A 22,360-nucleotide genomic window follows, 5' to 3' on the forward strand; every position below is an offset into this window, starting at 1 on the left:
AGGCACCTCTGGGTGGACTTGAATCTCCAACCTGTCATTTAGCAGCTGAGCACGTTAACCGTTTACACCACCCAGAGACTCCGTTTCAGTTCAAATTCCAGCTCCACCGTGTCCTCACCAAGTGACCTTGGACAAGTCACTGACAAGACTTTCCTGAGCCTCACTTTCCTCTTTTGTAAATGGGGAAAAGATCTCCTACCCAACAGGATCACTGAAGGAATTAAAACAGGCACCGCTATTGAACAGGGGCTGAAAAAAAAGGAAGCTAAGAGGGACTCTAAGAGTATATAGGACCAAAAACCAAAAACTCAAACCTGTTGCCATCGAGTCAAATCCAACTCATAACAACCCTATAAGACAGAGTAAAACTGCCCTATAGGGTTTCCAAGGAGTGGATTTGAGCTGCCAACTTTTTGGTTAGCAGCCTTAGCTCTTAGCAGTATGCCACCAGGGTTTCTGTACATAGCACAGAGCCCAGCAATTCAGGTACTTACAATCCACTTGGGAAGACAGCGCCTACACTCATAAAATGATTTCCGAGTACGACGGCCTCCTGGGACCCACACAATTTTGAGGGCAGCGCAGGAATGCTGCTCCCCCTTGCGGGCCTCCGGGTAGCCATGTATGCCTCTCTCCCCTCCTTCCAGCAACTCACCCAACCCAGCACACAGCAGGTGCTGCCCAAATGACCCTCTGAGTCATTCTCACTCCCAGAGAGCGGGAACAGACACTGATTCCCAGGAGCACCCAGAGGCCTGATTTAGGAAGGAGGATCGAGTAGCAGCAACATTTGGGCCAGTGCCTGCCCACTCCCAAGGACAACTGAAAGATAAGCCCCTCCTGCACCTCATTCTCAGAGTCCCTGCGTTTGAGGGGAAGCTGCGGATTGAGGTTCAAACCCACCCAGCAGCTCTACGGGAGAAAGACCTTTCGATTTGCTTCCATAAAGATTACAGCCAAGAAAACCCTCTGGAGTAGTTCTCCTGTGTCACATGGGGTCACCATGAGTTGGAATTGACTCAATGGCATCCAAAAACAACTTCTTAATTTCATGTTTGAACAAAGACACAGCAGGCTCTGCACTCAGCAACTTGGGTGGACACAAGACCTAGCCAAACTTGTTTGGCTTCCATTGTGTTTATTTTTCTGGTTGCCTTCTAATTATGGCAACTGGCCATTCACTTATTCATTCATTCACTCACTTATTCATTCAACAAATATTTATTAAGCATTATTGTGTGCCAGGCACAGTCCTAGGTACTAGGAGCGCAGCAGGGAACAAGACAGACCAAAATCCCTGTCCTCGTGGAGCTGACGTTCTAGTTCAAATCCTGGCTCTGTCACTCACTAGCTGTGTGACTTTGGGCAAGTGACTTGACCTCTCTGTGCCTCGTTTCCTCACCTGTAAAATAGGGATAATAATTGTACGTAATCAGGATCCAGTGAGTCAATACATTTAAAGGGCCAGGACAGTGCTTGGCACACTGTTTACCAGGTGCCATCGAGTCAGTCCAACTCACGGCGACTCCCTGTGTGTCAGAGTAGAATAGTGCTCCACAGAGTTTCCAATGGCTGATTTTTCAGAAGTAGGTCACCAGGCCTTTCTTCTGAGGTGCCTTTGCAGTGCTTAATAAATGTTTGCTACTATTACTTGTTTTCATTTATAGCCATGATCAAACAGTCCCTTTTTAAACAAAGTATTTAAGTATATTCCTTTTAAAATATGTTTATTTAAGCTTTAAAAAGGGGGGGTGGGGCGGGGGAGTGGAGAGTCAATTAAAAAAAGATTGTGTACAGGTAAGAAGGACCAGGCAGAAGCCATAAGGGTGTGTGTGTAGACAGGGAATTTAGGAAGTCCTGAACTAGAGGAAGATGTGGGTAAGGCTGCGACTCAGCTGGCACTATTTTTCACATAAGGACAAGGCTTGTTCCTTCAGTCTTGAAATTGCAGGCTTGTCCCCATCCCCCCATCCTGCGGGATCTCAAGCCCTGGAGGTTTCCCTGCCATCCAGGTGGCTTTGCAAGAGGGGTTCTGGGCAGTCTGAGGCCTGTGGTCGCTAGATGAAGATGAGGCTGTGGACGGCAGGGCAGGTGCAGTCCTGGAGCTGCCTGAGTCGCTCCCAGCTCCCTCTGCACTGGGCGTGGCCGGCCGCCTGCCACACCAACAGCTGGTTCCTGCAAGAGACAAGGCTGGCTCAGGTCACACAATTACTGTCCTGGGCTCCGGAGACATTTGTCCTCGTGAGCCCCTTCCTCCATGCAAAAAATACTTAAATTTATGTTTTACGACTGTATTGTATAAAGACAAAGGCTTGATTCATTATTATAACCAAACCGGCTGCTGTCAAGTCAATTCCAGCTCATAGTGACCCCATGTGTGTCAGAGTAGAACTGCACTTCATGGGATTGTCAAGGGCGATCTTTTGGAACTATATCACCAGGCCTTTCTTCCAAGGCTTTTCTGGGTGGACTCCAACCTCCAACCTTTTGGCTAGTAGCTGAGTACTTAACCATGTATACCACCCATGGACTCTGGATTCATTACTAAATAGTCGTTATGGTTATATCATTTTTCTTCTGATATAAAAAAGTTATAAAATATTTTTGTGAACCCTAGAACTGTGTGGGTACTGGGTCCTGTGCCTAATAGAGAAGGAGTCCCTGGACTGACCACAGGGCTGCCAACACTCAGAGGCCACCTGGGGCAATTCAGATGGCTCTCAGTGTCCCAGGGAAAGGGGGGTAGACAGCAAGGTGGTACTATCAACGTCCTTGCTGGGCAAACTCAGGCAAGTCGCTTGCCCTTTCTGTGCCCTCTTTTCCTCCCCTTTTGGGAGGAAACACAGTGGAGTGGTTAGAACCACAGGCTCTGGAATCAGCCAGGATTCGTGACCCAGCTCCTGGAAGCCTCAGTCTCCTGAGCTGGGAAACAGGGTTATCAATAGCCCTCACCTCTCTGAGGTGTTGGGAGGGTTATAGGGGATACTGTGTGCAAAGAAAATAAAAATAATAATGATGCTGGTGATGATGATGATGATAGCAACTAACCATTTCAGCCACAAGAAGGAGCCATCTACTGCTACAACACAACCACGTGGATGAAATTTGCAAACCTGATGTCAAGCAAAAGAAGCCAGATTCCAAAGGGCATATCCTGCATCATTTGGTTTATATAAAGTTGAAAAAAAAAAAAAAAAAAAGCAAATGTATAGCATTTAGAGGTGCACACCGAGGTGAGCCAAGCTATAAGGAAAACTACAAAATAGATTGCTTTAAACATCGGTGGATCAAATTGACAACAGCACCTAGAAAGATTAGAAAGAAACCTCAGGGGGCAGTGAGTCTATGTTAATGGGAGAGGAAGACCTCAGAAAAGAAGGGTGAGAATGTTTGCACAACTCGAAGATTGTAATCAGTGTCACCGAATTGTACCTGTAGAAAGCGTCGAATTGGGGTATGTTTTGCTGTATGTATCCTCAACAACAACAACAACCACATAAATATGATTTTTTTTAAAGTCAGTGGAAAAGGAGTGGCTGTAGTTAGAGGAGTACGTGTAAAGGGGCTGGGGGGCTGGCCAGGTTCTGTTTCTTAGAAGTAATGACTACCCAGGTGGGCCTCCTTTCCAAACACCTGTTAACCTGTTCATGTATGTTTTAGCCAGTTTTCTGTATGTAGAATTCAAATCTTTAAAAGATGTAAGATAATAACAATAATGAATACTGTGTGCCAGGTACCATTCTAAGCTTCTAAGCACCTGGCTCGTAATAGGTACTTCACAAACGACAGCTGTTCAGATCACTATTACTATTGCTATCATAGCATTTAAGTGGAGTGACTGTCTTTTGCCTCAGAAGGACTTGTGAGGCCTAGATAAATGAGAAACACACATATAAAGCACCTATTTGACACCCAGCACACAGTAGGTATGCAGCTAAAAGGCAGGTATTCTCTGCTCCTCCCCAAATCAGAGACACTTCTCCGACTAAATAACCCAAACCAAACCCATCGGTATCAAGTCGATTCTGACTTATAGCAACCCTATAGGACAGAGTAGAACTGCCCCATAGGGTTTCCAAGGAGCGGCTGCTGGATTCAAACTGCCAACATTTTAGTTAGTGGCCGAGCTCTTAACCACTGCACCGCCAGGGCTCCCTCAGGCTAAACAAACCCTCCTAAAATCCCCAACTGACAGGCTAATCCCTCTCCAGCCAGTGCCCTTTGCATGCCCACCCTTGCCAGCTGCCCACGGAAAGAATCCGGCTGCCAGCTCATCTTCCTCCTCTCTTTTATCCTCTGCTCTGCCCAGTCCTGCCTGGTGAGCTCATGCTCCAATTAGACCTTCTGGGAACCTGGCCCTGGGTGGGGTGGGAGCAGGGAGAGATGCTGCTCTCTGCTTTCCGCTCCTTTCCATCCTGGTGGAGGCAGGGATCTCCACAACTCCCATCTCAGCCTCACCACAGTGCCATATTTCTCATCCCAGGGTATTTCCATCCAAAAAGGAAAACTTGGGTTTAATCAGAGTCTTCAGGCAGGAAAGGCTCACCCAAAGATGGGTGGATAAACTTAGGCTCTAAGATGTGAACATCTAGCCCAAGGAATGAATATCTAATGGTGGGATCTCAGATCTAGGACGGGTAAGTGGGAGAGAGGTTGGAGGAGGGCAGGCAGAGATGACTTCCCTACAGTATAATAATATCTGTCATTTATTTGTTGGGCACCTACTATGTGCCATGTTCATGACATCTATTATGTCTCATTTTCACAAAGTAGGTACTGTATTATTGTACTTATTTTACAGCTTAGCCATGACAATAGGAGCACCCACTAAGCATCCAAGAAGGGCCAGGTGCTACAAAAGGGCTTGGAACCCTTCGTACAACTCTGTGCAGTGGGTCTACTAGGATCAGGTGGAGGGCTTACCCAGAGCACACAACTAGTAAGGAGAGGCAGGATTTGAACTCAAGCCTGTGTGGCCCCAATGCCTCTTGTCCCAGTACATCTGTCCCTAACACCCCACCTGGCATCTACATTCCCTGCATTAAGTTTGCAGTGAAAAGGGGCTGCTTAATTTTAAAAGAAAGGAAATTAACACCCTTGGAAATGGGAGAACTTCCTGGACAGACCCCAGAGACAGCCCTCGTTCCAACAATGTAATAATCCTTTGCACTACAAGCGCACTTTCGATGGGAGATAGTTTAAAATAGACTTAAGAGCTTGGCTCTGGCGTCTGAGTGGCTTAGGTTCAAATTCCATCTCTGCCACTTGCTAGATGCGTGACCTTGGGCTCCTCTTTGTACCTCATCTCATTCTCCTCATCTGAGAAGAGAGTATCCTAAAAGGACCCACTTTAGATTCTTGGAATAATTCAATGGTCTACTGTGTGTTAATGTGACCTCACTCCTGGCTCACTCTGCTCCAGCCGCAATGGTCTCCTTATTGTTCCTCAAATGGAGCAGGCACACTCCTACCTCAGGGCCTTTGCACTTACTGTTCCCACTGCCCAGAATGCCCTTCCCCCAGATACTCACATGGCACCTGCCCTCATTTCCTTCAGGATTCTGTTCAAATGTCACCTCCTTACTGTCACTTTCCTTTATCATGCTTTTAAAAATAACAATCCCCAGGACTGGCCCCTCACTCTGCTTTCTTTCCCTAGCACTAGTCTCCTGTCTGACAAATTATAGACTTACTTGTCTAAGGTCTGTCTTCTCACAGTAGAATGTTGGTCCCATAGGAGAAGGGACTACGTCTGCATTGTTCACTGCTGTATCTCCAGTACCCAAAACATAGCCCATACTCAGTAGTAAGTGCTCAGTAAGTATTTATTGAATGAATGATGAATAAATGGCTGTCAACAGCTTAGAATAATACCTGGCACATAGTAAGTACTCAATAAATGTTGTTGTTGTTGTGTACTGTCAAGTTGATTTTCGACTCATAGTGACTCAATGTGACAGAAGAGAACTGCCCCATAGGGTTTTCTAGGCTGTAATCTTTACAGAAGCAGGTTGCCAGGTCTTTCTTTCATGGAGCCACTAGGTGGGTTCAAACCAGCCACCACCACTAGGTTAGCAGCCAAACTACTTAACTGTCGTGCCATTAGGCCACCTTCCATAAATGTTAACTGTTATTATAACTAGTACGCTAAGGGCTTTCAGTGACACCCTCCTCCTATAAGACACAGTCTAGGGGGCTGATGTGATCCCAATCTGGGTTCAAATTCCATTGTGTGGCCTTGACTAAGTTGCACTATCTCTCTGAGCCTGTTTCCCCATCCATAAAATGAAGGTAACCAAACTTGGCTTTTAAGGGAATTTTGAAGATACATTGATAAACACCAGCTCCCTTTTTCGAGCACTTCCTGGCTGCCAGCACACTGTGCCAAGCCCTCAACTTGTACAATCACACTAACCCTTGCCCTACCCGCGGGAAGGTCCTCCTATTATCTGCATTTTCAGATGAGGAAACTGGAGTTCAGAGAGGTTAAGAGACTTGCCCAAGGTCACACAGCTGGAGGTGGCAGGAGCCGGCTCCTATCCCAGGCTAACCTCCTTGGGCATTGGGATCAGGACCCTGCTGACCCCACTCTGGCCAGGGAGCAGCAGCTGGCCCCTGTGGCACCATCTCAGGCAGCAGAGAAGCCCCCAGGCTCAACAGTCACACTTCCCCACACCCAAGTCCCAATGCTCACCCTCCAGCCCCACCACCGTCCCCATAGCAGCGCTGGCTCCTGGTGTCCTGGGCTGGCCACTCGCACCTCACGCAGACCGTGTGGCCCTGGGTCAGATACCTCATCCACTGGGCGTGGGGTGCCCTCACCTGCCTGCAGCTCCCCGGGATGGGCCCCAACCGGAACTGGACACAGTACCTGCAGCCACACAGGGAGACACCACCCCAAGCACCATAAGCATTTATGAAGCACCTATGGTATACCCAGCCCTATGCAGGCTCAGGTTGGCAGAGTTTCCTCTTGATATAGAAACCTTCTGGGAGACCAGAACTAGTGCGTGGCTACCACTAACAGCCGTTCTGATCAGGGCCACAATAGATGGATCCCGATAAAACAGGAGAAAAATGTGGAACAGCACTCAAATTCTTAAAAAGTCCAGACTTACTGGACCGGTTGAGACTAGAGGACACACTGAGGCTATCACCCTGAGATGCGCTTTAAACCTTAAACCAAAATTATTCCTTGAGGTCACCTTTTAGCTAAATAACAGATTGGCTCATAAAATAAAGAATATTACCCATAAGTAATCAGCTCCTTTAAAAAATCATCGATACGAGACCAAATGGTCAAAATTTACTCTAAAGCAAAGATGAGAAGGTAAGGAGGCAGGGAGACTAGAGTAATGGAAATGGTACAACCAGAATGGAGTATATGAGAATGATGACACATTGTGGATAATGCAACCAATACCAATGAATAATTTGTGTAGAAATTGTAAAATGGGAGCCTAATTTGCTGTGTAAACTATCACCTTAAACACAATAAAATATTATTTAAAAAAATAAGAAGAAACCTTTTGGGCAACCCAGTTCAGATCAATAGGTTGCATACAACACAAGACTCAGCTCCTGATTTTTAAGTCAACATGATTGAGGGCTTACTTAATGTACCAGGCCCTGTTCTAAGCACCTTATCCAACAGGCTATCTATTTGATTTCTCCTCTGTCTGCTCCACCAGAATGTCAACTCTACAAAGGCAGGAATTTTTGTTTATTTTGTTCACTGTTGCGTCCAACTCCTGGAGTAGTATTTGGCTCAATAAATATTTGTTGAATGAATCATTTTGGGCCAACGAAATAGGAAAACCCTGTGAGGCAGGTGTTGCCCTCAGTTTTCAGTTTAGAATACTGAGGATCAGAGAGATAACTTGCCCAAAGTCACACTAATAAGTTGTGGTGTCTAAACTGGAACCATCTAGACATACCAACAATCACGAAGGTGGTACAGCACCGGGCAATGTTTCATTCTGAATACATAAGTTCGCTGTGAGTCAGTATCAATTCCACAGCAACAGCAACAACGCTGTGGTTGTTGGGTGCCATCAGGTTGATTCCAACACATAGCAACCCTATACGACAGAGTAGAACTGCCCCATAGGGTTTCCTAGGTTGTAATCTCTACAGGAGCAGATCTCCAGGTCTTTTCTCCCCCAGAGCAGATGATAGGTTTGAACTGCTGACCTTTTGATTAGCAGTTGAGCACTTAACCTTTGCATCACCAAGGCTCCTTCACAACAAAACTAGAAGAGCCTAAACTGACACTCATATCCACGTTGCCACATCTAACAAAAGATCTTCTTTTATAGAAAAGATCTACCGTGAGAATTACTGCAAAGGGAAGCTCCCCATTTCGGGTATCTGAAATAAGACTCAATTTACCAAAATTTTTACTCCTACCCAACTTTTTTCATGTGTAGCAATAAATGGCACCCCCTGCTGGAGAGGACACAGCTTGTCAAGGGCTCAGGGGTGACTGTGTAGGGCTGCTGCCCCCTGGTGGCTGAGGGCTCTAGGAGGCCGGAGGAGTAAACCCTTGCCTTCTGCCAGGGACAGCCCAAAGCCTGCTCCTAGCCCTTCCCTCTCTGAGATGCCCCCCAGAACTCTCAGGAATCTGGCCCTTACCAGACACCTGTGATAAATGGAAAGCATGTCTTCCCGACACACTTTCTCTCTCCCTCTTTGTGGTATCTTTGGTAAACTCTTGCCCTCACCCTATGCAGTCTTGAAGGGGCTGGTCACGTGCCAATCAGGGTGCCTCGTCTTGTACCACCACATCTGCCACAAGAGTGGATGGGTGATCAAAGTTAACCAATCCGAGTTCCCCACAGGGTCTCAGTGAGAATGATACACTGAGTCTGGGAGAGAAGATACCTTCTGCTGGAGTTGCTACCTGGGAGGAGGCAGGAGGGGCGGGGGCTGGTGACCATCTTGCCCACAGCAGGGAGAGAGCCTGCTTGAGAAGGAAGCCAATATATGAAGAGAGAGAGAGAGAGCGTGAGAGCAAGTCTGGACATAATTGGAGCTCTTGGATCCAGCCATGCTTAAAGTAATACTATTCCGAAACTTCCTTCCTAGTTATGTAAACCAATAAGCCTCCTTTTCACGTGAGCAAGTTTGAGCTGAGATTCTTTCCCTTGCAATCAAACGAATCCTAACTAACATAGCTCTCTTCTCCAGCTCCACTTCCACTGCCTTAGTTCAGACCTCGGTCTTTCAATTGATATTTATTAACTACCAGTGTCAGACACTGCCCTAGAAACTTGAATTTACCACCACTATCTTGCAACATACTTGTCTCCAGTCCCTACAATCCACGCTTCACAAGGTAGCAGGGCTGCCATCCTGGTCCAAACCACCTTCATCTCTTGCCTGGACCATAACTGTTGTCTCCTCCTCACTGGTCTCCCTGATTCTCCCCTTGCCTCTCTGCAATCCATTCTCCACATAGTATCCAGAGGGATCCTGTGGAAACCTAAGTTAGATCATGTCACTCCTCTGCTCAAAACCCTCCCATGACTCCCATTTTATGCAGAGAAAGTGCCCAAGTTCTACAGCCCTCTGTGATCTCACCCTCACTCTCTTTCTGACCTCATTTCCTACTCTCTCACTATCCCTGCACTCCAGCCACACTGGTCTTGCTGGTCTTTGAACATACTAGGTGTGCCCTGCCTCAGGATCTTTGCCCTTGCTGTTCCCTCTTCCAGATATGTTCTTCCCCAGATATTCTCCTCTTGATCTTAGTTCAAATTCTCAGTGAGGGTGTTCCTGGCACTCCTACCTTCTTCCCTGCTTTACTTTTATCCATAGCTCTTAGTACCATCTGACACGTTATTTACTTTTTTTCTGTCTCCTCCCACCAGAATGTCCACTCCATAAAGCAGGTTATTTTGCCTTTTTGTTTGTTTGTTCCTTGCAATAGCTCCAAGGCTTAGCACAGCACCCGCCACATAATAGGCACTCAATAAACATTCAATCAATGAATGAATGAAGAAATGAAGACCAACTGATGAGGACTTCAAAATCCATGTTGATGAGTTTACAAAAGCAACATGGTAAGAAGTGGGGAACTATTGAAGTAAGACAGAGACATCATGAAAGACATTTAGTCCAAGGAAGAATGGTCATAGATTCTAGGTTGCCTTAGGGTTCATTTGTTTCAACTTACCCTACTGTCTCCTGCTCCTTAGGTACACCTCGCTTTTTCCGCTCTTTCCCATATCTGCCCGTGGTTATCAGAGCTGGGACTGTAGAGCAAGGAGAAAACTGAATCAGGCAGCACAGTACCCAGGTTGTGGCACCACAGAGGAGCCAGGCCTGGGTATCCGCGGCACCAAGTCATTTATTTGAGAACCCCAAGGAGACGGCAGGATCTTAGAATTGGGTAGGCAGTCCTCATACCCTTTGTTCAGTATTGGAGGCGGAATCATATTTACCCCTGAGACTCCAGGGCCTAGCACAGGGCCTGGTGTGTGCACAGTGAGTCTCAGTAAAAGCTCCTTGAGTGAATGAGTGATTTTGGTGAATGAATAAGTGGATAAGTAAAAAAGAATAGATAAAAGAGTCAGTAACTGGATGGATGGATGGATGGACAGATGGATGGATGGATGGATGATGGATGGATGGATGGAAGGAATAAATTATGGAAGAAAGGAAGGATGGAAGATGGGAGGATGGAAGAAAGGAAGGACAGAGAGATGGGTAGATGAATGATAGATAAAAGAAATGATGAGTGGAAAGAAGGATGGATAAAGAGAAGACAGGTGGATGGATGAATAGATAAAAGAAATGGTATAGGATAAAAGAGTGGATGGATGGATGGATGGATGGATGGATGGATGGATGGATGGATGGATGGATGGATGGATGGATGGATGGATGGATGGATGGATGGATGGATGGATGGATGGATGGATGGATGGATGGATGGATGGATGGATGGATGGATGGATGGATGGATGGATGGATGGATGGATGGATGGATGGATGGATGGATGGATGGATGGATGGATGGATGGACGGCCGGATGGATGGATGGATGGATGAAAAGATGAGAAGATGTAAGGATGGAAGAGAGGAGATACAGAGGGATGGTTGGATGGATTAATCAATTAATAAAATTATTTTGTTGGGCCAACTTTCAAGTCTTCCTTCCTAGAGCAAGCAGATTAGGAGAACACACAGGAGGAGACTTGATAGCCACAATTCACAAGAGTTAGGGGAAAACAAAGCCAAAGAAGTCCCCATCCCTCTCCACTCCCTGAGAGATCGAGTTGGATGAAACACCAGTGCTTAACTAATGCTGGTGACCTAGAGGACGGCCACACAGGGACATCCCAGGTACCTCCTCCTGTTGCTGCCATAGGGATTGAACCTATGGCAGCTGTAACACACTGTACACACAATCTCCTGTCTCTCCTCTCTTCCAGCAGCGATCCTGCTTCTTTTGATGCAGCCTAAAGCAGTGAGGAGAGACCCAGATAAATCTGGTTTCTGGTCCCGGCTTCCCCTCTTACAGCTGAGTGATTTTGGTCAAGTTACTGCACCTCCCTGAGCCTCAGTTTTCTCATCACAAAAATGGGGATAATATTAGTACCTACATCATAGAGTTGCCAGAATTAACTCAAATCATATATGCCCATTGGTTCATCAGTGGGCACATGACCCGTGTCAGCCAACAAGTGTTGTCCTAGGGCTTTTGCTAGAATTAAGAGGAAAGGGGCTACTTCTTCCTGGAAGCCTAGAGCTATCAAAGACCATTAGAGGAGGACACTCTGCCTGGCAATAAGGCCAACACAGAGAAAAGCAGAGCTGAGAGAGGGGGAGAGACACTTGGCAGCATTGTTTGAGCCCCTGGATCCAGCCATGCCTGAATGTATCCCCGGCAATTTTAGTTACATGAGCCAAGAAATTTTGCTCAGGTCATTTTAAGTTGGGTGTCCCATCCCTTGCACTGACAAAAAGTCCTGATCAATTTACACAGAGAAATGAGTAGAGAGAGGACACTGAAATGCCCAGAAGAAGTCAGAACTTCTTACCTCATCCACAAGGTGAGGAGGGGAGACAGGGCAAAGGAAGGCAAAGTCCCACCCCAAACTCAGGCCCCTCCCAGGGATCATGGGGGCCCCGACAGTCCAGCCAGATTGCTCCCACTGACAGCCACTTGTGGCCACCCCCAGCTCACGCAAGGACTGTTGGCACTCCACTCCCTGGCGGCTCCAGTACTCCATACAGCCAGCCTGCTCTTCTAGCGGGGGACAGGGGGCACCACCATTCCTGGGCTCCTGCAGGATGTGCCTCTGGCGGACGCGGTAGGAGACCTGGCAGGGCTTGGCACAGCGACTCCAGTCACTCCACTCTGCCACCACGCAGGGTACCGCTGGAAGAGAAGGCGGCATCTCCAAGGGGGGCTTTACAAGGTCTGGCTCGCCGGTGGCCAGGTCTTCCCCACCTTTCCCACAAGCAAACCCCACTGACAACTAGAAATTGTGCAAATCTGAGCTCATGCCTTCCTTGAAAGTCTCCCTACAACTGTTTCTGCCTACCCAGGCTTAGAATTTCACATTTTATTTATCCAGTATCCACGGTGATTGTTGGGTTGTTTCTATTACTCCTTCCTTCAATAAACCCTTCCTAAGGAAGCACCTCTCTGTGCCTCAGTTTTCTCCCTTGTGAAATAGGAATAGGAACCGTGTCTACCACATTGGGTGGTCTCGGGGGGTCCACCAGCTATGACATATAAAGCATTTGTTCCTGGCACGTAGCAGGTGTTCAGTAAACACTGGCTGTTCCTCCTCGTCCGCAGAAAAGAATGAATGAATGAACTACAGCTACACCCACCAACAAACAGGAGCGGACAGAAGCTACTGTGAAAGGAGACATACATTCAGTGAGATACGATTTACACAGAGTTTTTAAACCTGCAAAGCAGTGCTACATAAACCCAAAACCAAACCCATGGCCATCGAGTCAATTCTGACTCATAGAAACCCTGTAGGACAGAGTAAACTACCCATAAGGTTTCCAAACTGTAAATCTTTACAGAAGCAGACTGCCACGTCTTTCTCCCGTGGAGCAGCTGGTGGGTTAGCAGCCAAGCACTTAACCACTGCACCACCAGGGCTCCTTACAGGACTATATACCAAACACATTGCTGTCGGGTCGATTTCGACTCATAGTGACCCTATAGGACAGGGGAGAACTGCCCCTTAAGGGTTTCCAAGGAGCAGCTAGTGGATTTTAACTGCCAACTTTTTGGTTAGCAGCCAAACTCTTTAACCACTGCACCATCAGGGCTCCGCAGTACTTTTTTTTCTTTTTTTTTTTTATAGTGTTTAGAAATTACAGGTATAGCAAAAATGTTGTTTTTAGGTGCCATCGAGATGATTTTCAACTGACAGCGACCCCATGTGATGGAATTGCACTGCCCACAGGGTTTTCTAGGCTCCAATTTTTATCAGATTACCAGGGCTTTCTCCTGCAGAACTGCTATTAAATATTAAATATATATTAAAATATACAAAATATTCATATACATAAAACACCAAAATACACATATTTCTTTCTTCAGAGGTAAACACTATTCTGAATCTGGCATTTATAATTGACAAGCATATATATGTATTATATGGAGCCCTGGTGGCTCAGTGGTTAAGAGCTCTGCTGCTAACCAGAAGGTTGCAGTTCGAATCCACCAGCCACTCCTTGGAAACCCTATGGGGCAGTTCTACTCGTTCTATAGGGTCACTATGAGTCAGAATCGACTCGACAGCAATGGGTTTGGTTTTGTATATGTATACATATCTATATACATGTCTATAAATATATATAGACATGTCCCCCCACCCTCTCTCCCAGAAAGTGTGTCTAACACCAAGGCCCCCTTGCCCACTATCTTGAGTTCAGCCAGTATAGGTGGGGGACCCAGCAGAGATCACAGGGTGGGAAGAGCAAAAGGCCCAGGTGTTTATATCCCCACTCCCTCTGGCCCCCTCTGGTGGCTGTAGCCTACCAGTGGCTGCATTCCTCCTGACTAAAGGCCCTGCCAGTGGACCCTCAGCCATGGACCCTGCTGTCCCCATTTCCTTCTGCAGCCCTGGCCCCCTCTCTGTGAACAAGCCCTCAGTAAATCCTCTTCCATTAAAGCCTCCTGGGCTGCCACCTGTCACCTGCCAGGACCCCAGCTCCTGTGTGTGTTTGCACTATAGTCAACCCATTTCACAGATGAGACCACTGGGGCTTAAGAGGCAGTGTGCCTAAGTCGAACCAAGGTGTTGGAGTCTGACATACCTGCGTTCAAACCACAACCTCACAGGTGTGTTGCAATGACAAATGCAGACAGTTGGCATGCTGTCAATACAACAGGGACCTTTATTCATTCATTCCACAAGTATGTACGCCCTACTGGGTGCTGAGCACTGGGCTGGGTGCCGGGAACACAGATGAGCAAAGCAGAAAAAGCCCATGCCCTTGAGGTGCTGACATTCAGCAGCGGAAACAAACAATAAGCAATAAAGTGTAACTTTGAGAAAAAACAAAGCAGAATGAGAGTGGCAGGGTCAGGTGATAAGAAACTATTTTAGACAGTGGGGTCAGTGCCTCCATAATGAGTGACATTTGAGCAGAGACCTTAAGGAAGTGAGGGAGGGGGCTGTGTACATATCTGGCGGAAAGTGTTCCAGGCAGAGGGAAAGCCAGTGCAAAGGCCCTGAGGCAGGGTCAAGGTTGGCTATCGGAGGGACAACAAGGAGGCAGAATACCTATAAGGGAAAGTGGTAGGAGGTGACATCGGAAAGGGGGGGAGATATATCGTAGAGGGCTTTGATGGCCACTGTAAGGAATCTGAATTTTATTCGAACCATGAGGAAAAGCCATTGCCAAGTCTTGAGCAGAGGGTGTCATGCTCACATTTAATGTTTTAAAAGGAAGTCTCTGGCTACTGTGTGGGGGTGAGGGTGGAAGCAGCAGACCAGCAAGACGGCTAATGTAGCTGGCCAGGCAAAACAGGGTTGTCAACAGTAGAACCTCCTAGAAAAAGAGAGATTTGCGCCACTGGATACGTTCACAGAGTGGCTGGACAACCTGGCAGGGAGACCACAGACGACATTCAGGCACTGGTGGGCAGCTAGACCAAGGGGCTCACCAATGCCCCATCATGATCCCCTGCCTTGTCTGCCAGGCAGGGACAGCCCTATGCAGAAATTAGAAATTTTTATCCATGTCGCCAGCATCTGTGAAGTCACCAAGCTGCATGTGCACAAGTCACCCCCAGGGAACTAACACCACCGCTCCCACAGGTCCAGGGACTCGAACTCTGTACACGGGTGTGCTTATCCACATCACGGCCACCTCCTCCAGTAGAACTTCAGCTCCGTGGAAGCAGGGTCCTCGTCTGTCTCTTTCTCTGCTGTAGCCCAGCACCAAGCACAGTGCCCGGCACAGAGGGACTCCCTGGTGGTGCAGTGGTCAGGAGTTCAGCTATTAAAGGAAAAGTCAGTAGTTCAAACCCACCAGACGCTCCACAGGAGAAAGATGTGGCAGTTTCGTAAAGATTACATCTTTGGAAACCCTGTAGGAAAGTTCTACCCTGTCCTATAGTGTTGCTAGGAGTCAGAATCGACTCAACAGCAAGGGGTTTGAGTTTTGTTTTGTTTTATTTTTTTTTTTTAATATGAATACTGAATGAGGAAATCCGGTCTTAGAGACAACAAAGCAAATAGGGCCACATGTTGGCATTTCAAAAGGCACCACCAGATGGCAGTGTTTCTCGAACTAACAGCCCTCCCCACCTTTTTCTGCGTAAGAACCAAAACCAAAACCAAACCCAGTGCGGTGGAGTCGATTCCGACTCATAGCGACCCCATAGGACAGAGTAGAACTGCCCCAAGGAGCGCCCGGCAGATTCGAACTGCGGACCCTTTGGTTGGCAGCCGTAGCACTTAACCACTACGCCACCAGGGTTTCCCTGAGTAAGCAAAGAGAGAGAAATTCTAGCTTATCAGAGAAGCAGAAGAGAGTTAAGGCTGCTCATCCAACCTTGGGGACCCAGATAATATCGTGCTAGCTGAAACTGCTGGAGCCAGACTGAATTTCCCACATCCTCTTGGAATCTTTCTGTTCCCACTAGGACATGCCCAGGCTTGCAGGGAAATGCCTTTCTGGACTCTCCAAACCCCACGTCCTCTCTGAGCCTCAGTGCCCATCCCCTTAACCATCCACCCTCCTGTCTACCAAAAGGATTTTTCTAGAACGCAGCTCTGACCTGCCACCTGAAATCCATGAGTGGTTCCCATCTCCTATTGCAGTGGGTCACAAACGGTCTTTTTTGATGGTGAATCCTGGAGACCCCAACCCCAGTAGCTCAAAAGCTTAATTTTTCCTGCCAAGCATCTGCGGTCACTCATCTCCTCCTCCCCCTATTTAATATCTCAGCGTGGTTTTACTTTGAGTTCCTGAAATTCCTGGTTTCTCACAGCTAGGAGTGGGCGACTGTCATTGCTGTCTGCCCAGTCTCCTTATGCCCAGGCTCTGGTAACAGTACCTCAGCTTTCTTTTGAGGGACCACCCATCCCCACTCACAGTCCACATGGTTTGGGCTGGGCTGACCTCATCCTCTCATTCCTGGGGTGGAGCATGTGACCCAGACATAGCAAACTGGCATATTCCTTCTCCCTGGGCTCCGTGATTGTTTGGATACAGCCACAGCTGGGCCAATGAGAACCAACCCTAGGGCTCTGGCTGTACCAACTGGGAAAAGGATGCTCTCATTCCACTAGGTTGCTAAGCTGCTTGATTAATGCCAGTTTGGAACTACTGGAGACTATCTTTGTCACCATTTGGTTACAGCATGCCTGAGAAAGAAGTTAACACAAGCAGAGCTGAAACATGGAGATCGAGTCCTAATGACATCCTTGGAGAACCTGGATCCAGCCAAGCCTGAAGCTAAGATACCTGAGTTACCTGAGCAAAAAAAAAAAAATTCCCTTAAATCAATTTGAGTTGTGTCACAACTCTACGAGTACTGACTAATACAATGAATACGTAAGTGAATAAATGGGGACATTGGTCCTTACAGGGTTGAATTAAGTATTAAAGAGTATAAAATATATGAAAACATTCAGTAAAGAACTTGAAAAACGTGAAGAAGTGATATCCATCTTTTTAGGCCTTGTTAGTCACTTCGGCCCCATTCTCTCCCTGCCTCCACTCCATACTCAACAATTATTTCCAAGCTTCATCCAAGCCCTAACTAAAATGATTTCCTTTACAACTACCTTGTCTCTCAAAAATAGACTATCAGCTTCAAGGGGACCAGAACCCCATCCTTGCTCCCAGCCCCTACTGCTGCTGAGCTGGGTGCATAGCAGGTGGCCATCACTTATAATCGAGCTGACCTTGGAAGATGTCCAGGGCTTTCACCTACAGGTTCAAATGCTCCCTCTCCTAACATGCTAACCCTTTCCTACCTTGAGCAACTATATACTGTAATATTGTGCTCTGGGGCCCAACTGCGAGGCTCAGATCCCAGATCCGCTACTTAACAGCTGTGCCACTGAAGCAGATCACTTAACCTCTCTGTGCCTCAGTTCCTCGTTTATAAAATGGACATGATAACACCATCTGTTCCACAAGGCTGTTAGGAGGCTTAAAGGAGACAATGTATTTACAGCACTTAAAACACAACCTCCCTGACAGTTATTGTTGTTAGCTGCTGTCAACGGGGCCCTGACTCATGGCGACCCCACGTACTATGGAACAAAACGATGTCTGGCCCTGCACCATCCTCATGACCAGTTTCGGATCAAATCTTCCTGAGCCATACGGATTTCACTGGCTGATTTTGGAAGCAGCACGCCAGGCCTTTCTTCCTAGTCTGTCTTGATCTGGAAGTTTCAGTGAAACCAGTCCAGCATCTTAAACCAAAACCCGTTGCTGTCGTGTCAATTCCAACTCATAGCAACCCTATAACCCAGACCCTATAGGACAGAGTAAAACTGCCCCACAGGGTTTCCAAGGAGCGGCTGGTGGATTCAAACTGCCAACCTTTGGTTAGCAGCCGAGCGCTTAACCACTGGGCCACCAGGGCTCCCGTTCAGCATCATAGCAACACAAAACCCTCCACTGACAGACGGGGCGTGGCTGCGCGTGAGGCACATTGGTCAGGAATCGAAAATGTCTCCCTCGTGGAAGGTGAGAACTCTACCGCGGAACCACCGCTGCCCCCAAGTAGATGTTATTTTGTGCCCTCTATTCTCACTCATAGCAACCCTATAGGACAGAGTAGAACTGTTCCATAGGGTTTCCGAGGCTGTAATCTTTGTGGGAGAATATCACCAGATTTTTTCTCCCTTGAAGCGGCTGGCGCATTCAAACAGAACAGGTAACTTTTACCTTTTGGTTAGAGCCAGGCGCTTAACCACTGTACCACCAGGGCTCCTTAAGTACATGTTAGGTATTATTTAAAAAGAAACAAACAAACAAAAAAAGTCATCCTTGACGTCTCCCTCTACAACGACCAATTACTGAAGTCAGTCTTTATCCCCTAAATCGCTCACGAAATGTGCAGTTCTCTCCAGCTCTCCTTTCCTGGTCTCCACACTCCCTCCAGGCTCTGATCCCTTGGGAAGCAAAAAATGTGAAGTTTTCACTGATCCCTTCACACGACCCAGCGGCCCCAAAGGAGCAAATCAAATGGAGAAGCAAAGCTTTGAGGTCCTGGGCCCACCAATGCTTTGTAGGGAGGAAAACATTGGGGAGCTGATAACCTCGTGTGACCCTGTGGCACAAGCGAACCCTGAGAAAGTATCACTCCTCCCTCTGCTGGCCTGGCTCCAGGGGCGCCCACTCCTGGCTGCAGCAGGGGAGCCCCACAGCCGGAGGTAGACCTAACCAGGCTCTGCATATCCACCCCCCCACCACCACCAAAAGTAAACGGACAGGTACAAAAGGATCCCCGAGACAGTCCTTCTCTAGGGCTAATCTGGGGGAGTCTCATTTGCTATGATTTGGGGAGACACCACACCCGAAATTACTTGTTCCTCTCACTGCTGCCTGAATTTCCACCATTAGCCACTCAAACTTGTGGGAAGCAGCAGTGAGCTAGAGGACTTGGGATCAGACCCCACTTTCACCACCTGCTGGTCCACTTTGGCGGGCCAACGCCCTCCCTCTCTGCGCCTCGCTTTTTTTAAAAAACATTCACACTTAACCCCCACGGCATTGTGAGAATATAATCAGGCTAGATGCGACACAAGCCCAGTTCCGGGGCAGAGAGGGTGACCAATAAATGTGACTTCCCTTCCACGTTGAACGTCTTTAAAATTGCCCTTTCTCATGAAGAACACCAAGGTCACACGATAACTATGAGCCCAAGAGACAGAAAGGGCCACATGAACCAGAGACTTACATCATCCTGAGACCAGAAGAACTAGATGGTGCCCGGACACAACCAATGACTGCCCTGACAGGGAGCACAACAGAGAACCCCTGAGGGAGCAGGAGAACAGTGGGATGCAGACCCCACATTCTCATAAAAAGACCAGACTTAATGGTCTGACTGAGACTAGAAGAATCTCGGCAGTCATGGTCCCCAAACCTGTTGGCCCAGGACAGGAACCGTTCCTGAAGACAACTCATCAGACATGGAAGGGACTGGACAATGGGTTGGAGAGAGATGCTGATGAAGAGTGAGCTACTTGTATCATCAGGTGGACACTTGAGACTGTGTTGGCATCTCCTGTCTGGAGGGGAGATAGGAGGGTAGAGAGGGTTAGAAACTGGCAAAAAGGTCAGGAAAGGAGAGACTGGAAGGAGGGAGCGGGCTGACTCATTAGGGGGAGAGTAAGTAGGAGTATGGAGTAAGGTGTATATAGGCTTATATGTGACAGACTGACTTGATTTGTAAACTTTCGCTTAAAGCGCAATAAAAATTATTTTTAAAAAAATAAATAAAAATTGCCCTTTCTCTCTTTTAAATGTAAACTCCAGAAGGAAGCCCCGCTGATGCCTCAGAATGGAAGGAGGGGTCCAATCTCCCCCCGTCAAAGGAAAGTTGGACCACATCCATTATACACAGTGACAGAATTCAGATTTTGATGGTGGAAATCGAGGTTTTTGTCTCTTTTGGTATGAAAATTGTACTCTTGAGATTTAAAAAAGAACCAAGTCCTGCCCACGGTGGCTCAACAAAAGCAGCATCTGATTTCAGGGCCTGGCTGATAAGCGCTCGCGGAGAGGCCGAAACCCTTACCAGGAATGCTCGGGCTGGGTCTGTAGCCACAGCCAGCCCGAGGACCACACGAGGACGTTGCCTGCGTACAGATCAGCCCAGTCCCTCCGCCTCCCGACCCAGCCAGCCTAGATTTTATTGACCCCGCTCCCCGCTCCTCCAGTCTGTTAGCCTTCAGCTCCTAAGGCTTCTGGCGTCTCTCCACGCCCTCCACGCCAAGCCCCTTCCAGGCCTCGGCACTTCCCTCGGCTCTCGTCCCCCTGTCCGTTTGCCTGGTGACAACCCTCCCCCGCAATTTAGCGCCTGCGCCTCATCTTCCCTCTCAGTCCTCCACGCCCGACGCCTTCCCCCAACCAAATAAAATACCGGACGCCCAGAATTTCAGAAAAGCAATCAATAATTTATGAGTCCCAAACTCTAGGACATACTTATACTAATATATATATATATATGTTATCTTAAATTCAAATTTAACTGGGCATCCGATATTTTTATTTGCTAAGTCTGGCAACCCTACTCCGAGTCCAAGAGCTCCCGCCTTCGCGCCCCTCCATGGTTCACCAGCCTGCCTTACCGCCCATGATGTCCAGGAGTCCTCCTTAGCGCCTGTCTCCTCCTCTCTCGCACCCCAGCAGGCCCCCAAGCGCCCATTTCCGTTCCGTCTCCTGCTCCCTGCACCTGTGCCTGCCTCGTGCGGCTCATCCACAAGCTCCCACCCTCGCACCCTCTCCGAGTCCCGCAGGCAGTCCTTACGCCCCCACCTTCTATACACCCCTCCTCTCTCCACGCGCCCCTCTCCATTCCGCCCTTCGAGTCCCGCGCGCAGTACTTGAGCCCGCTCCTCCCAAGCACCCCTCCAATCTCCACCCGCCGCCTCCATTCCGCCCTCTGAGGCTCGCGCGCCCGGTTGGTGGCCCGCGCACCTTCCTTCGCCCACACCTCCACAGCCCAAGCTTCCCCTTGGTGTCCTGCGCGTCTGTGTCCCTCCTTCGCGCGCCCCTATCCATATCCCCCAAGCCCAGTGCGCCCCTGTACTCCCTGTGCGCCCCTCCCCGCCTTCGGCTCGTGCGCCCCTTCCACGCTCAGAGCCTCTCAGTGCACGGCTTCCTCTCTCCCCCGCACCGCTTGGCCGCTGCTCTCCTACGCCCCGAGCGCCCCGCCGGGGCTTTTAGCTCCCCAGGCGCACCTGGACAGACCCGCGCGTAATCCGCGCAGCAGTCCCGCGCCGCGCCGCACGCCTGGTCGCAGAAGCAGCGCGGGGAGCCGCGGGCGGCGCAATTCGGGTCACGGCCTGGGCAGCAGCGGCCCAGCGCGGCGCAGCCCTGCCCGGGCGAGAGCGAGCCCGGAAGCCCCTGCGCCCAGGCTCCCACAGCCACCGCGGCCAGAGCAAGAGCCACGGGCAGAGTCGGCGCCGCGCCGCGAGGGGCCATAACCGGGATCAGTCTAGGACCCGGACACCAAGGGCACGGACCCTCCGTTGCCCGCCCCGCTGTGGGGCGGGGTATCTCGGCCCGACCCCTCCCTGGACCCACCTCCTACCTTTCGCCACGCTGATATACACCCCCTACCGTCCCATCCAAACTTTGCACAGCTTCGGTGTCAGTGAAATACTAAGATAACGATGATAATGGCCTCAACAACTTTGCAGAGTCTCCATTGCCCACAGGTGCCACGGAGATAAAGACGATACCAAGATCACCAGAGCAATATATTATAACAGATAATAATATGATAAACTAGTTGCTGGCTAGTTGATTCCAACTTGTGGCGATTCGCTGTGTTTCAAAGGAGAACTGCACTCCATTGGATTTTCAATGGCTGTGATCTTTCAGAAGCAGATAGCCAGGCCCTTCTTCCTCGGTGCCTCTGAGTAGATTCAAACTGCCGATTTTTTTGGCTAGTAGCCAACTTTTAACCATTTATCTACCCAGAACTTCTAACAATATAATAGTGTTATGGGTATTCTTGGTAATGTCGCTATTGTAAGAATAAATAGTGGCTGATAAAAGCAATAGCCGCTATTTATTTTTATAATTATAATAGGAACATTACCAAGAATAGCTATAATGTTATTAAAATCGTAACAATAACCATAAATATTGCCATGTAAGGAGATAGGAGCCA

At 48.4% G+C, this 22,360-nt stretch overlaps 1 protein-coding gene across 1 annotated transcript; it reads right to left on the reverse strand.

Annotated features, from left to right (window-relative positions):
• Positions 1–1,760: 1,760 nt before the first annotated feature.
• Positions 1,761–21,694, reverse strand: LOC126067224 (somatomedin-B and thrombospondin type-1 domain-containing protein-like). Its single transcript, XM_049868932.1, has 5 exons — positions 21,423–21,694; positions 12,194–12,388; positions 10,178–10,256; positions 6,695–6,871; positions 1,761–2,175 (listed from the first exon to the last, which is right to left on the reverse strand). The coding sequence occupies exons 1-5, from the start codon at positions 21,664–21,666 to the stop codon at positions 2,058–2,060; spliced, it is 813 nt and encodes a 270-aa protein (XP_049724889.1). The 5' UTR covers positions 21,667–21,694; the 3' UTR covers positions 1,761–2,057.
• Positions 21,695–22,360: the final 666 nt, after the last annotated feature.

Source organism: Elephas maximus, chromosome 25 (assembly GCF_024166365.1).
Source record: "Elephas maximus indicus isolate mEleMax1 chromosome 25, mEleMax1 primary haplotype, whole genome shotgun sequence".
NCBI classification, from domain to species: Eukaryota; Metazoa; Chordata; class Mammalia; order Proboscidea; family Elephantidae; genus Elephas; species Elephas maximus.

Excerpts from the sequence above, each read along its gene's own strand:
- LOC126067224 (XM_049868932.1), bottom strand. The coding sequence starts at position 21,666 with ATGGCCCCTCGCGGCGCGGCGCCGACTCTGCCCGTGGCTCTTGCTCTG. Across the intron at positions 12,389-21,422 it reads TTACGCGCGGGTCTGTCCAG|CGGTACCCTGCGTGGTGGCA; the intron begins GTGCGCCTGGGG and ends CTTCTCTTCCAG. Across the intron at positions 10,257-12,193 it reads GGAGTGCCAACAGTCCTTGC|TCCCAGCTCTGATAACCACG; the intron begins GTGAGCTGGGGG and ends CTTGCTCTACAG.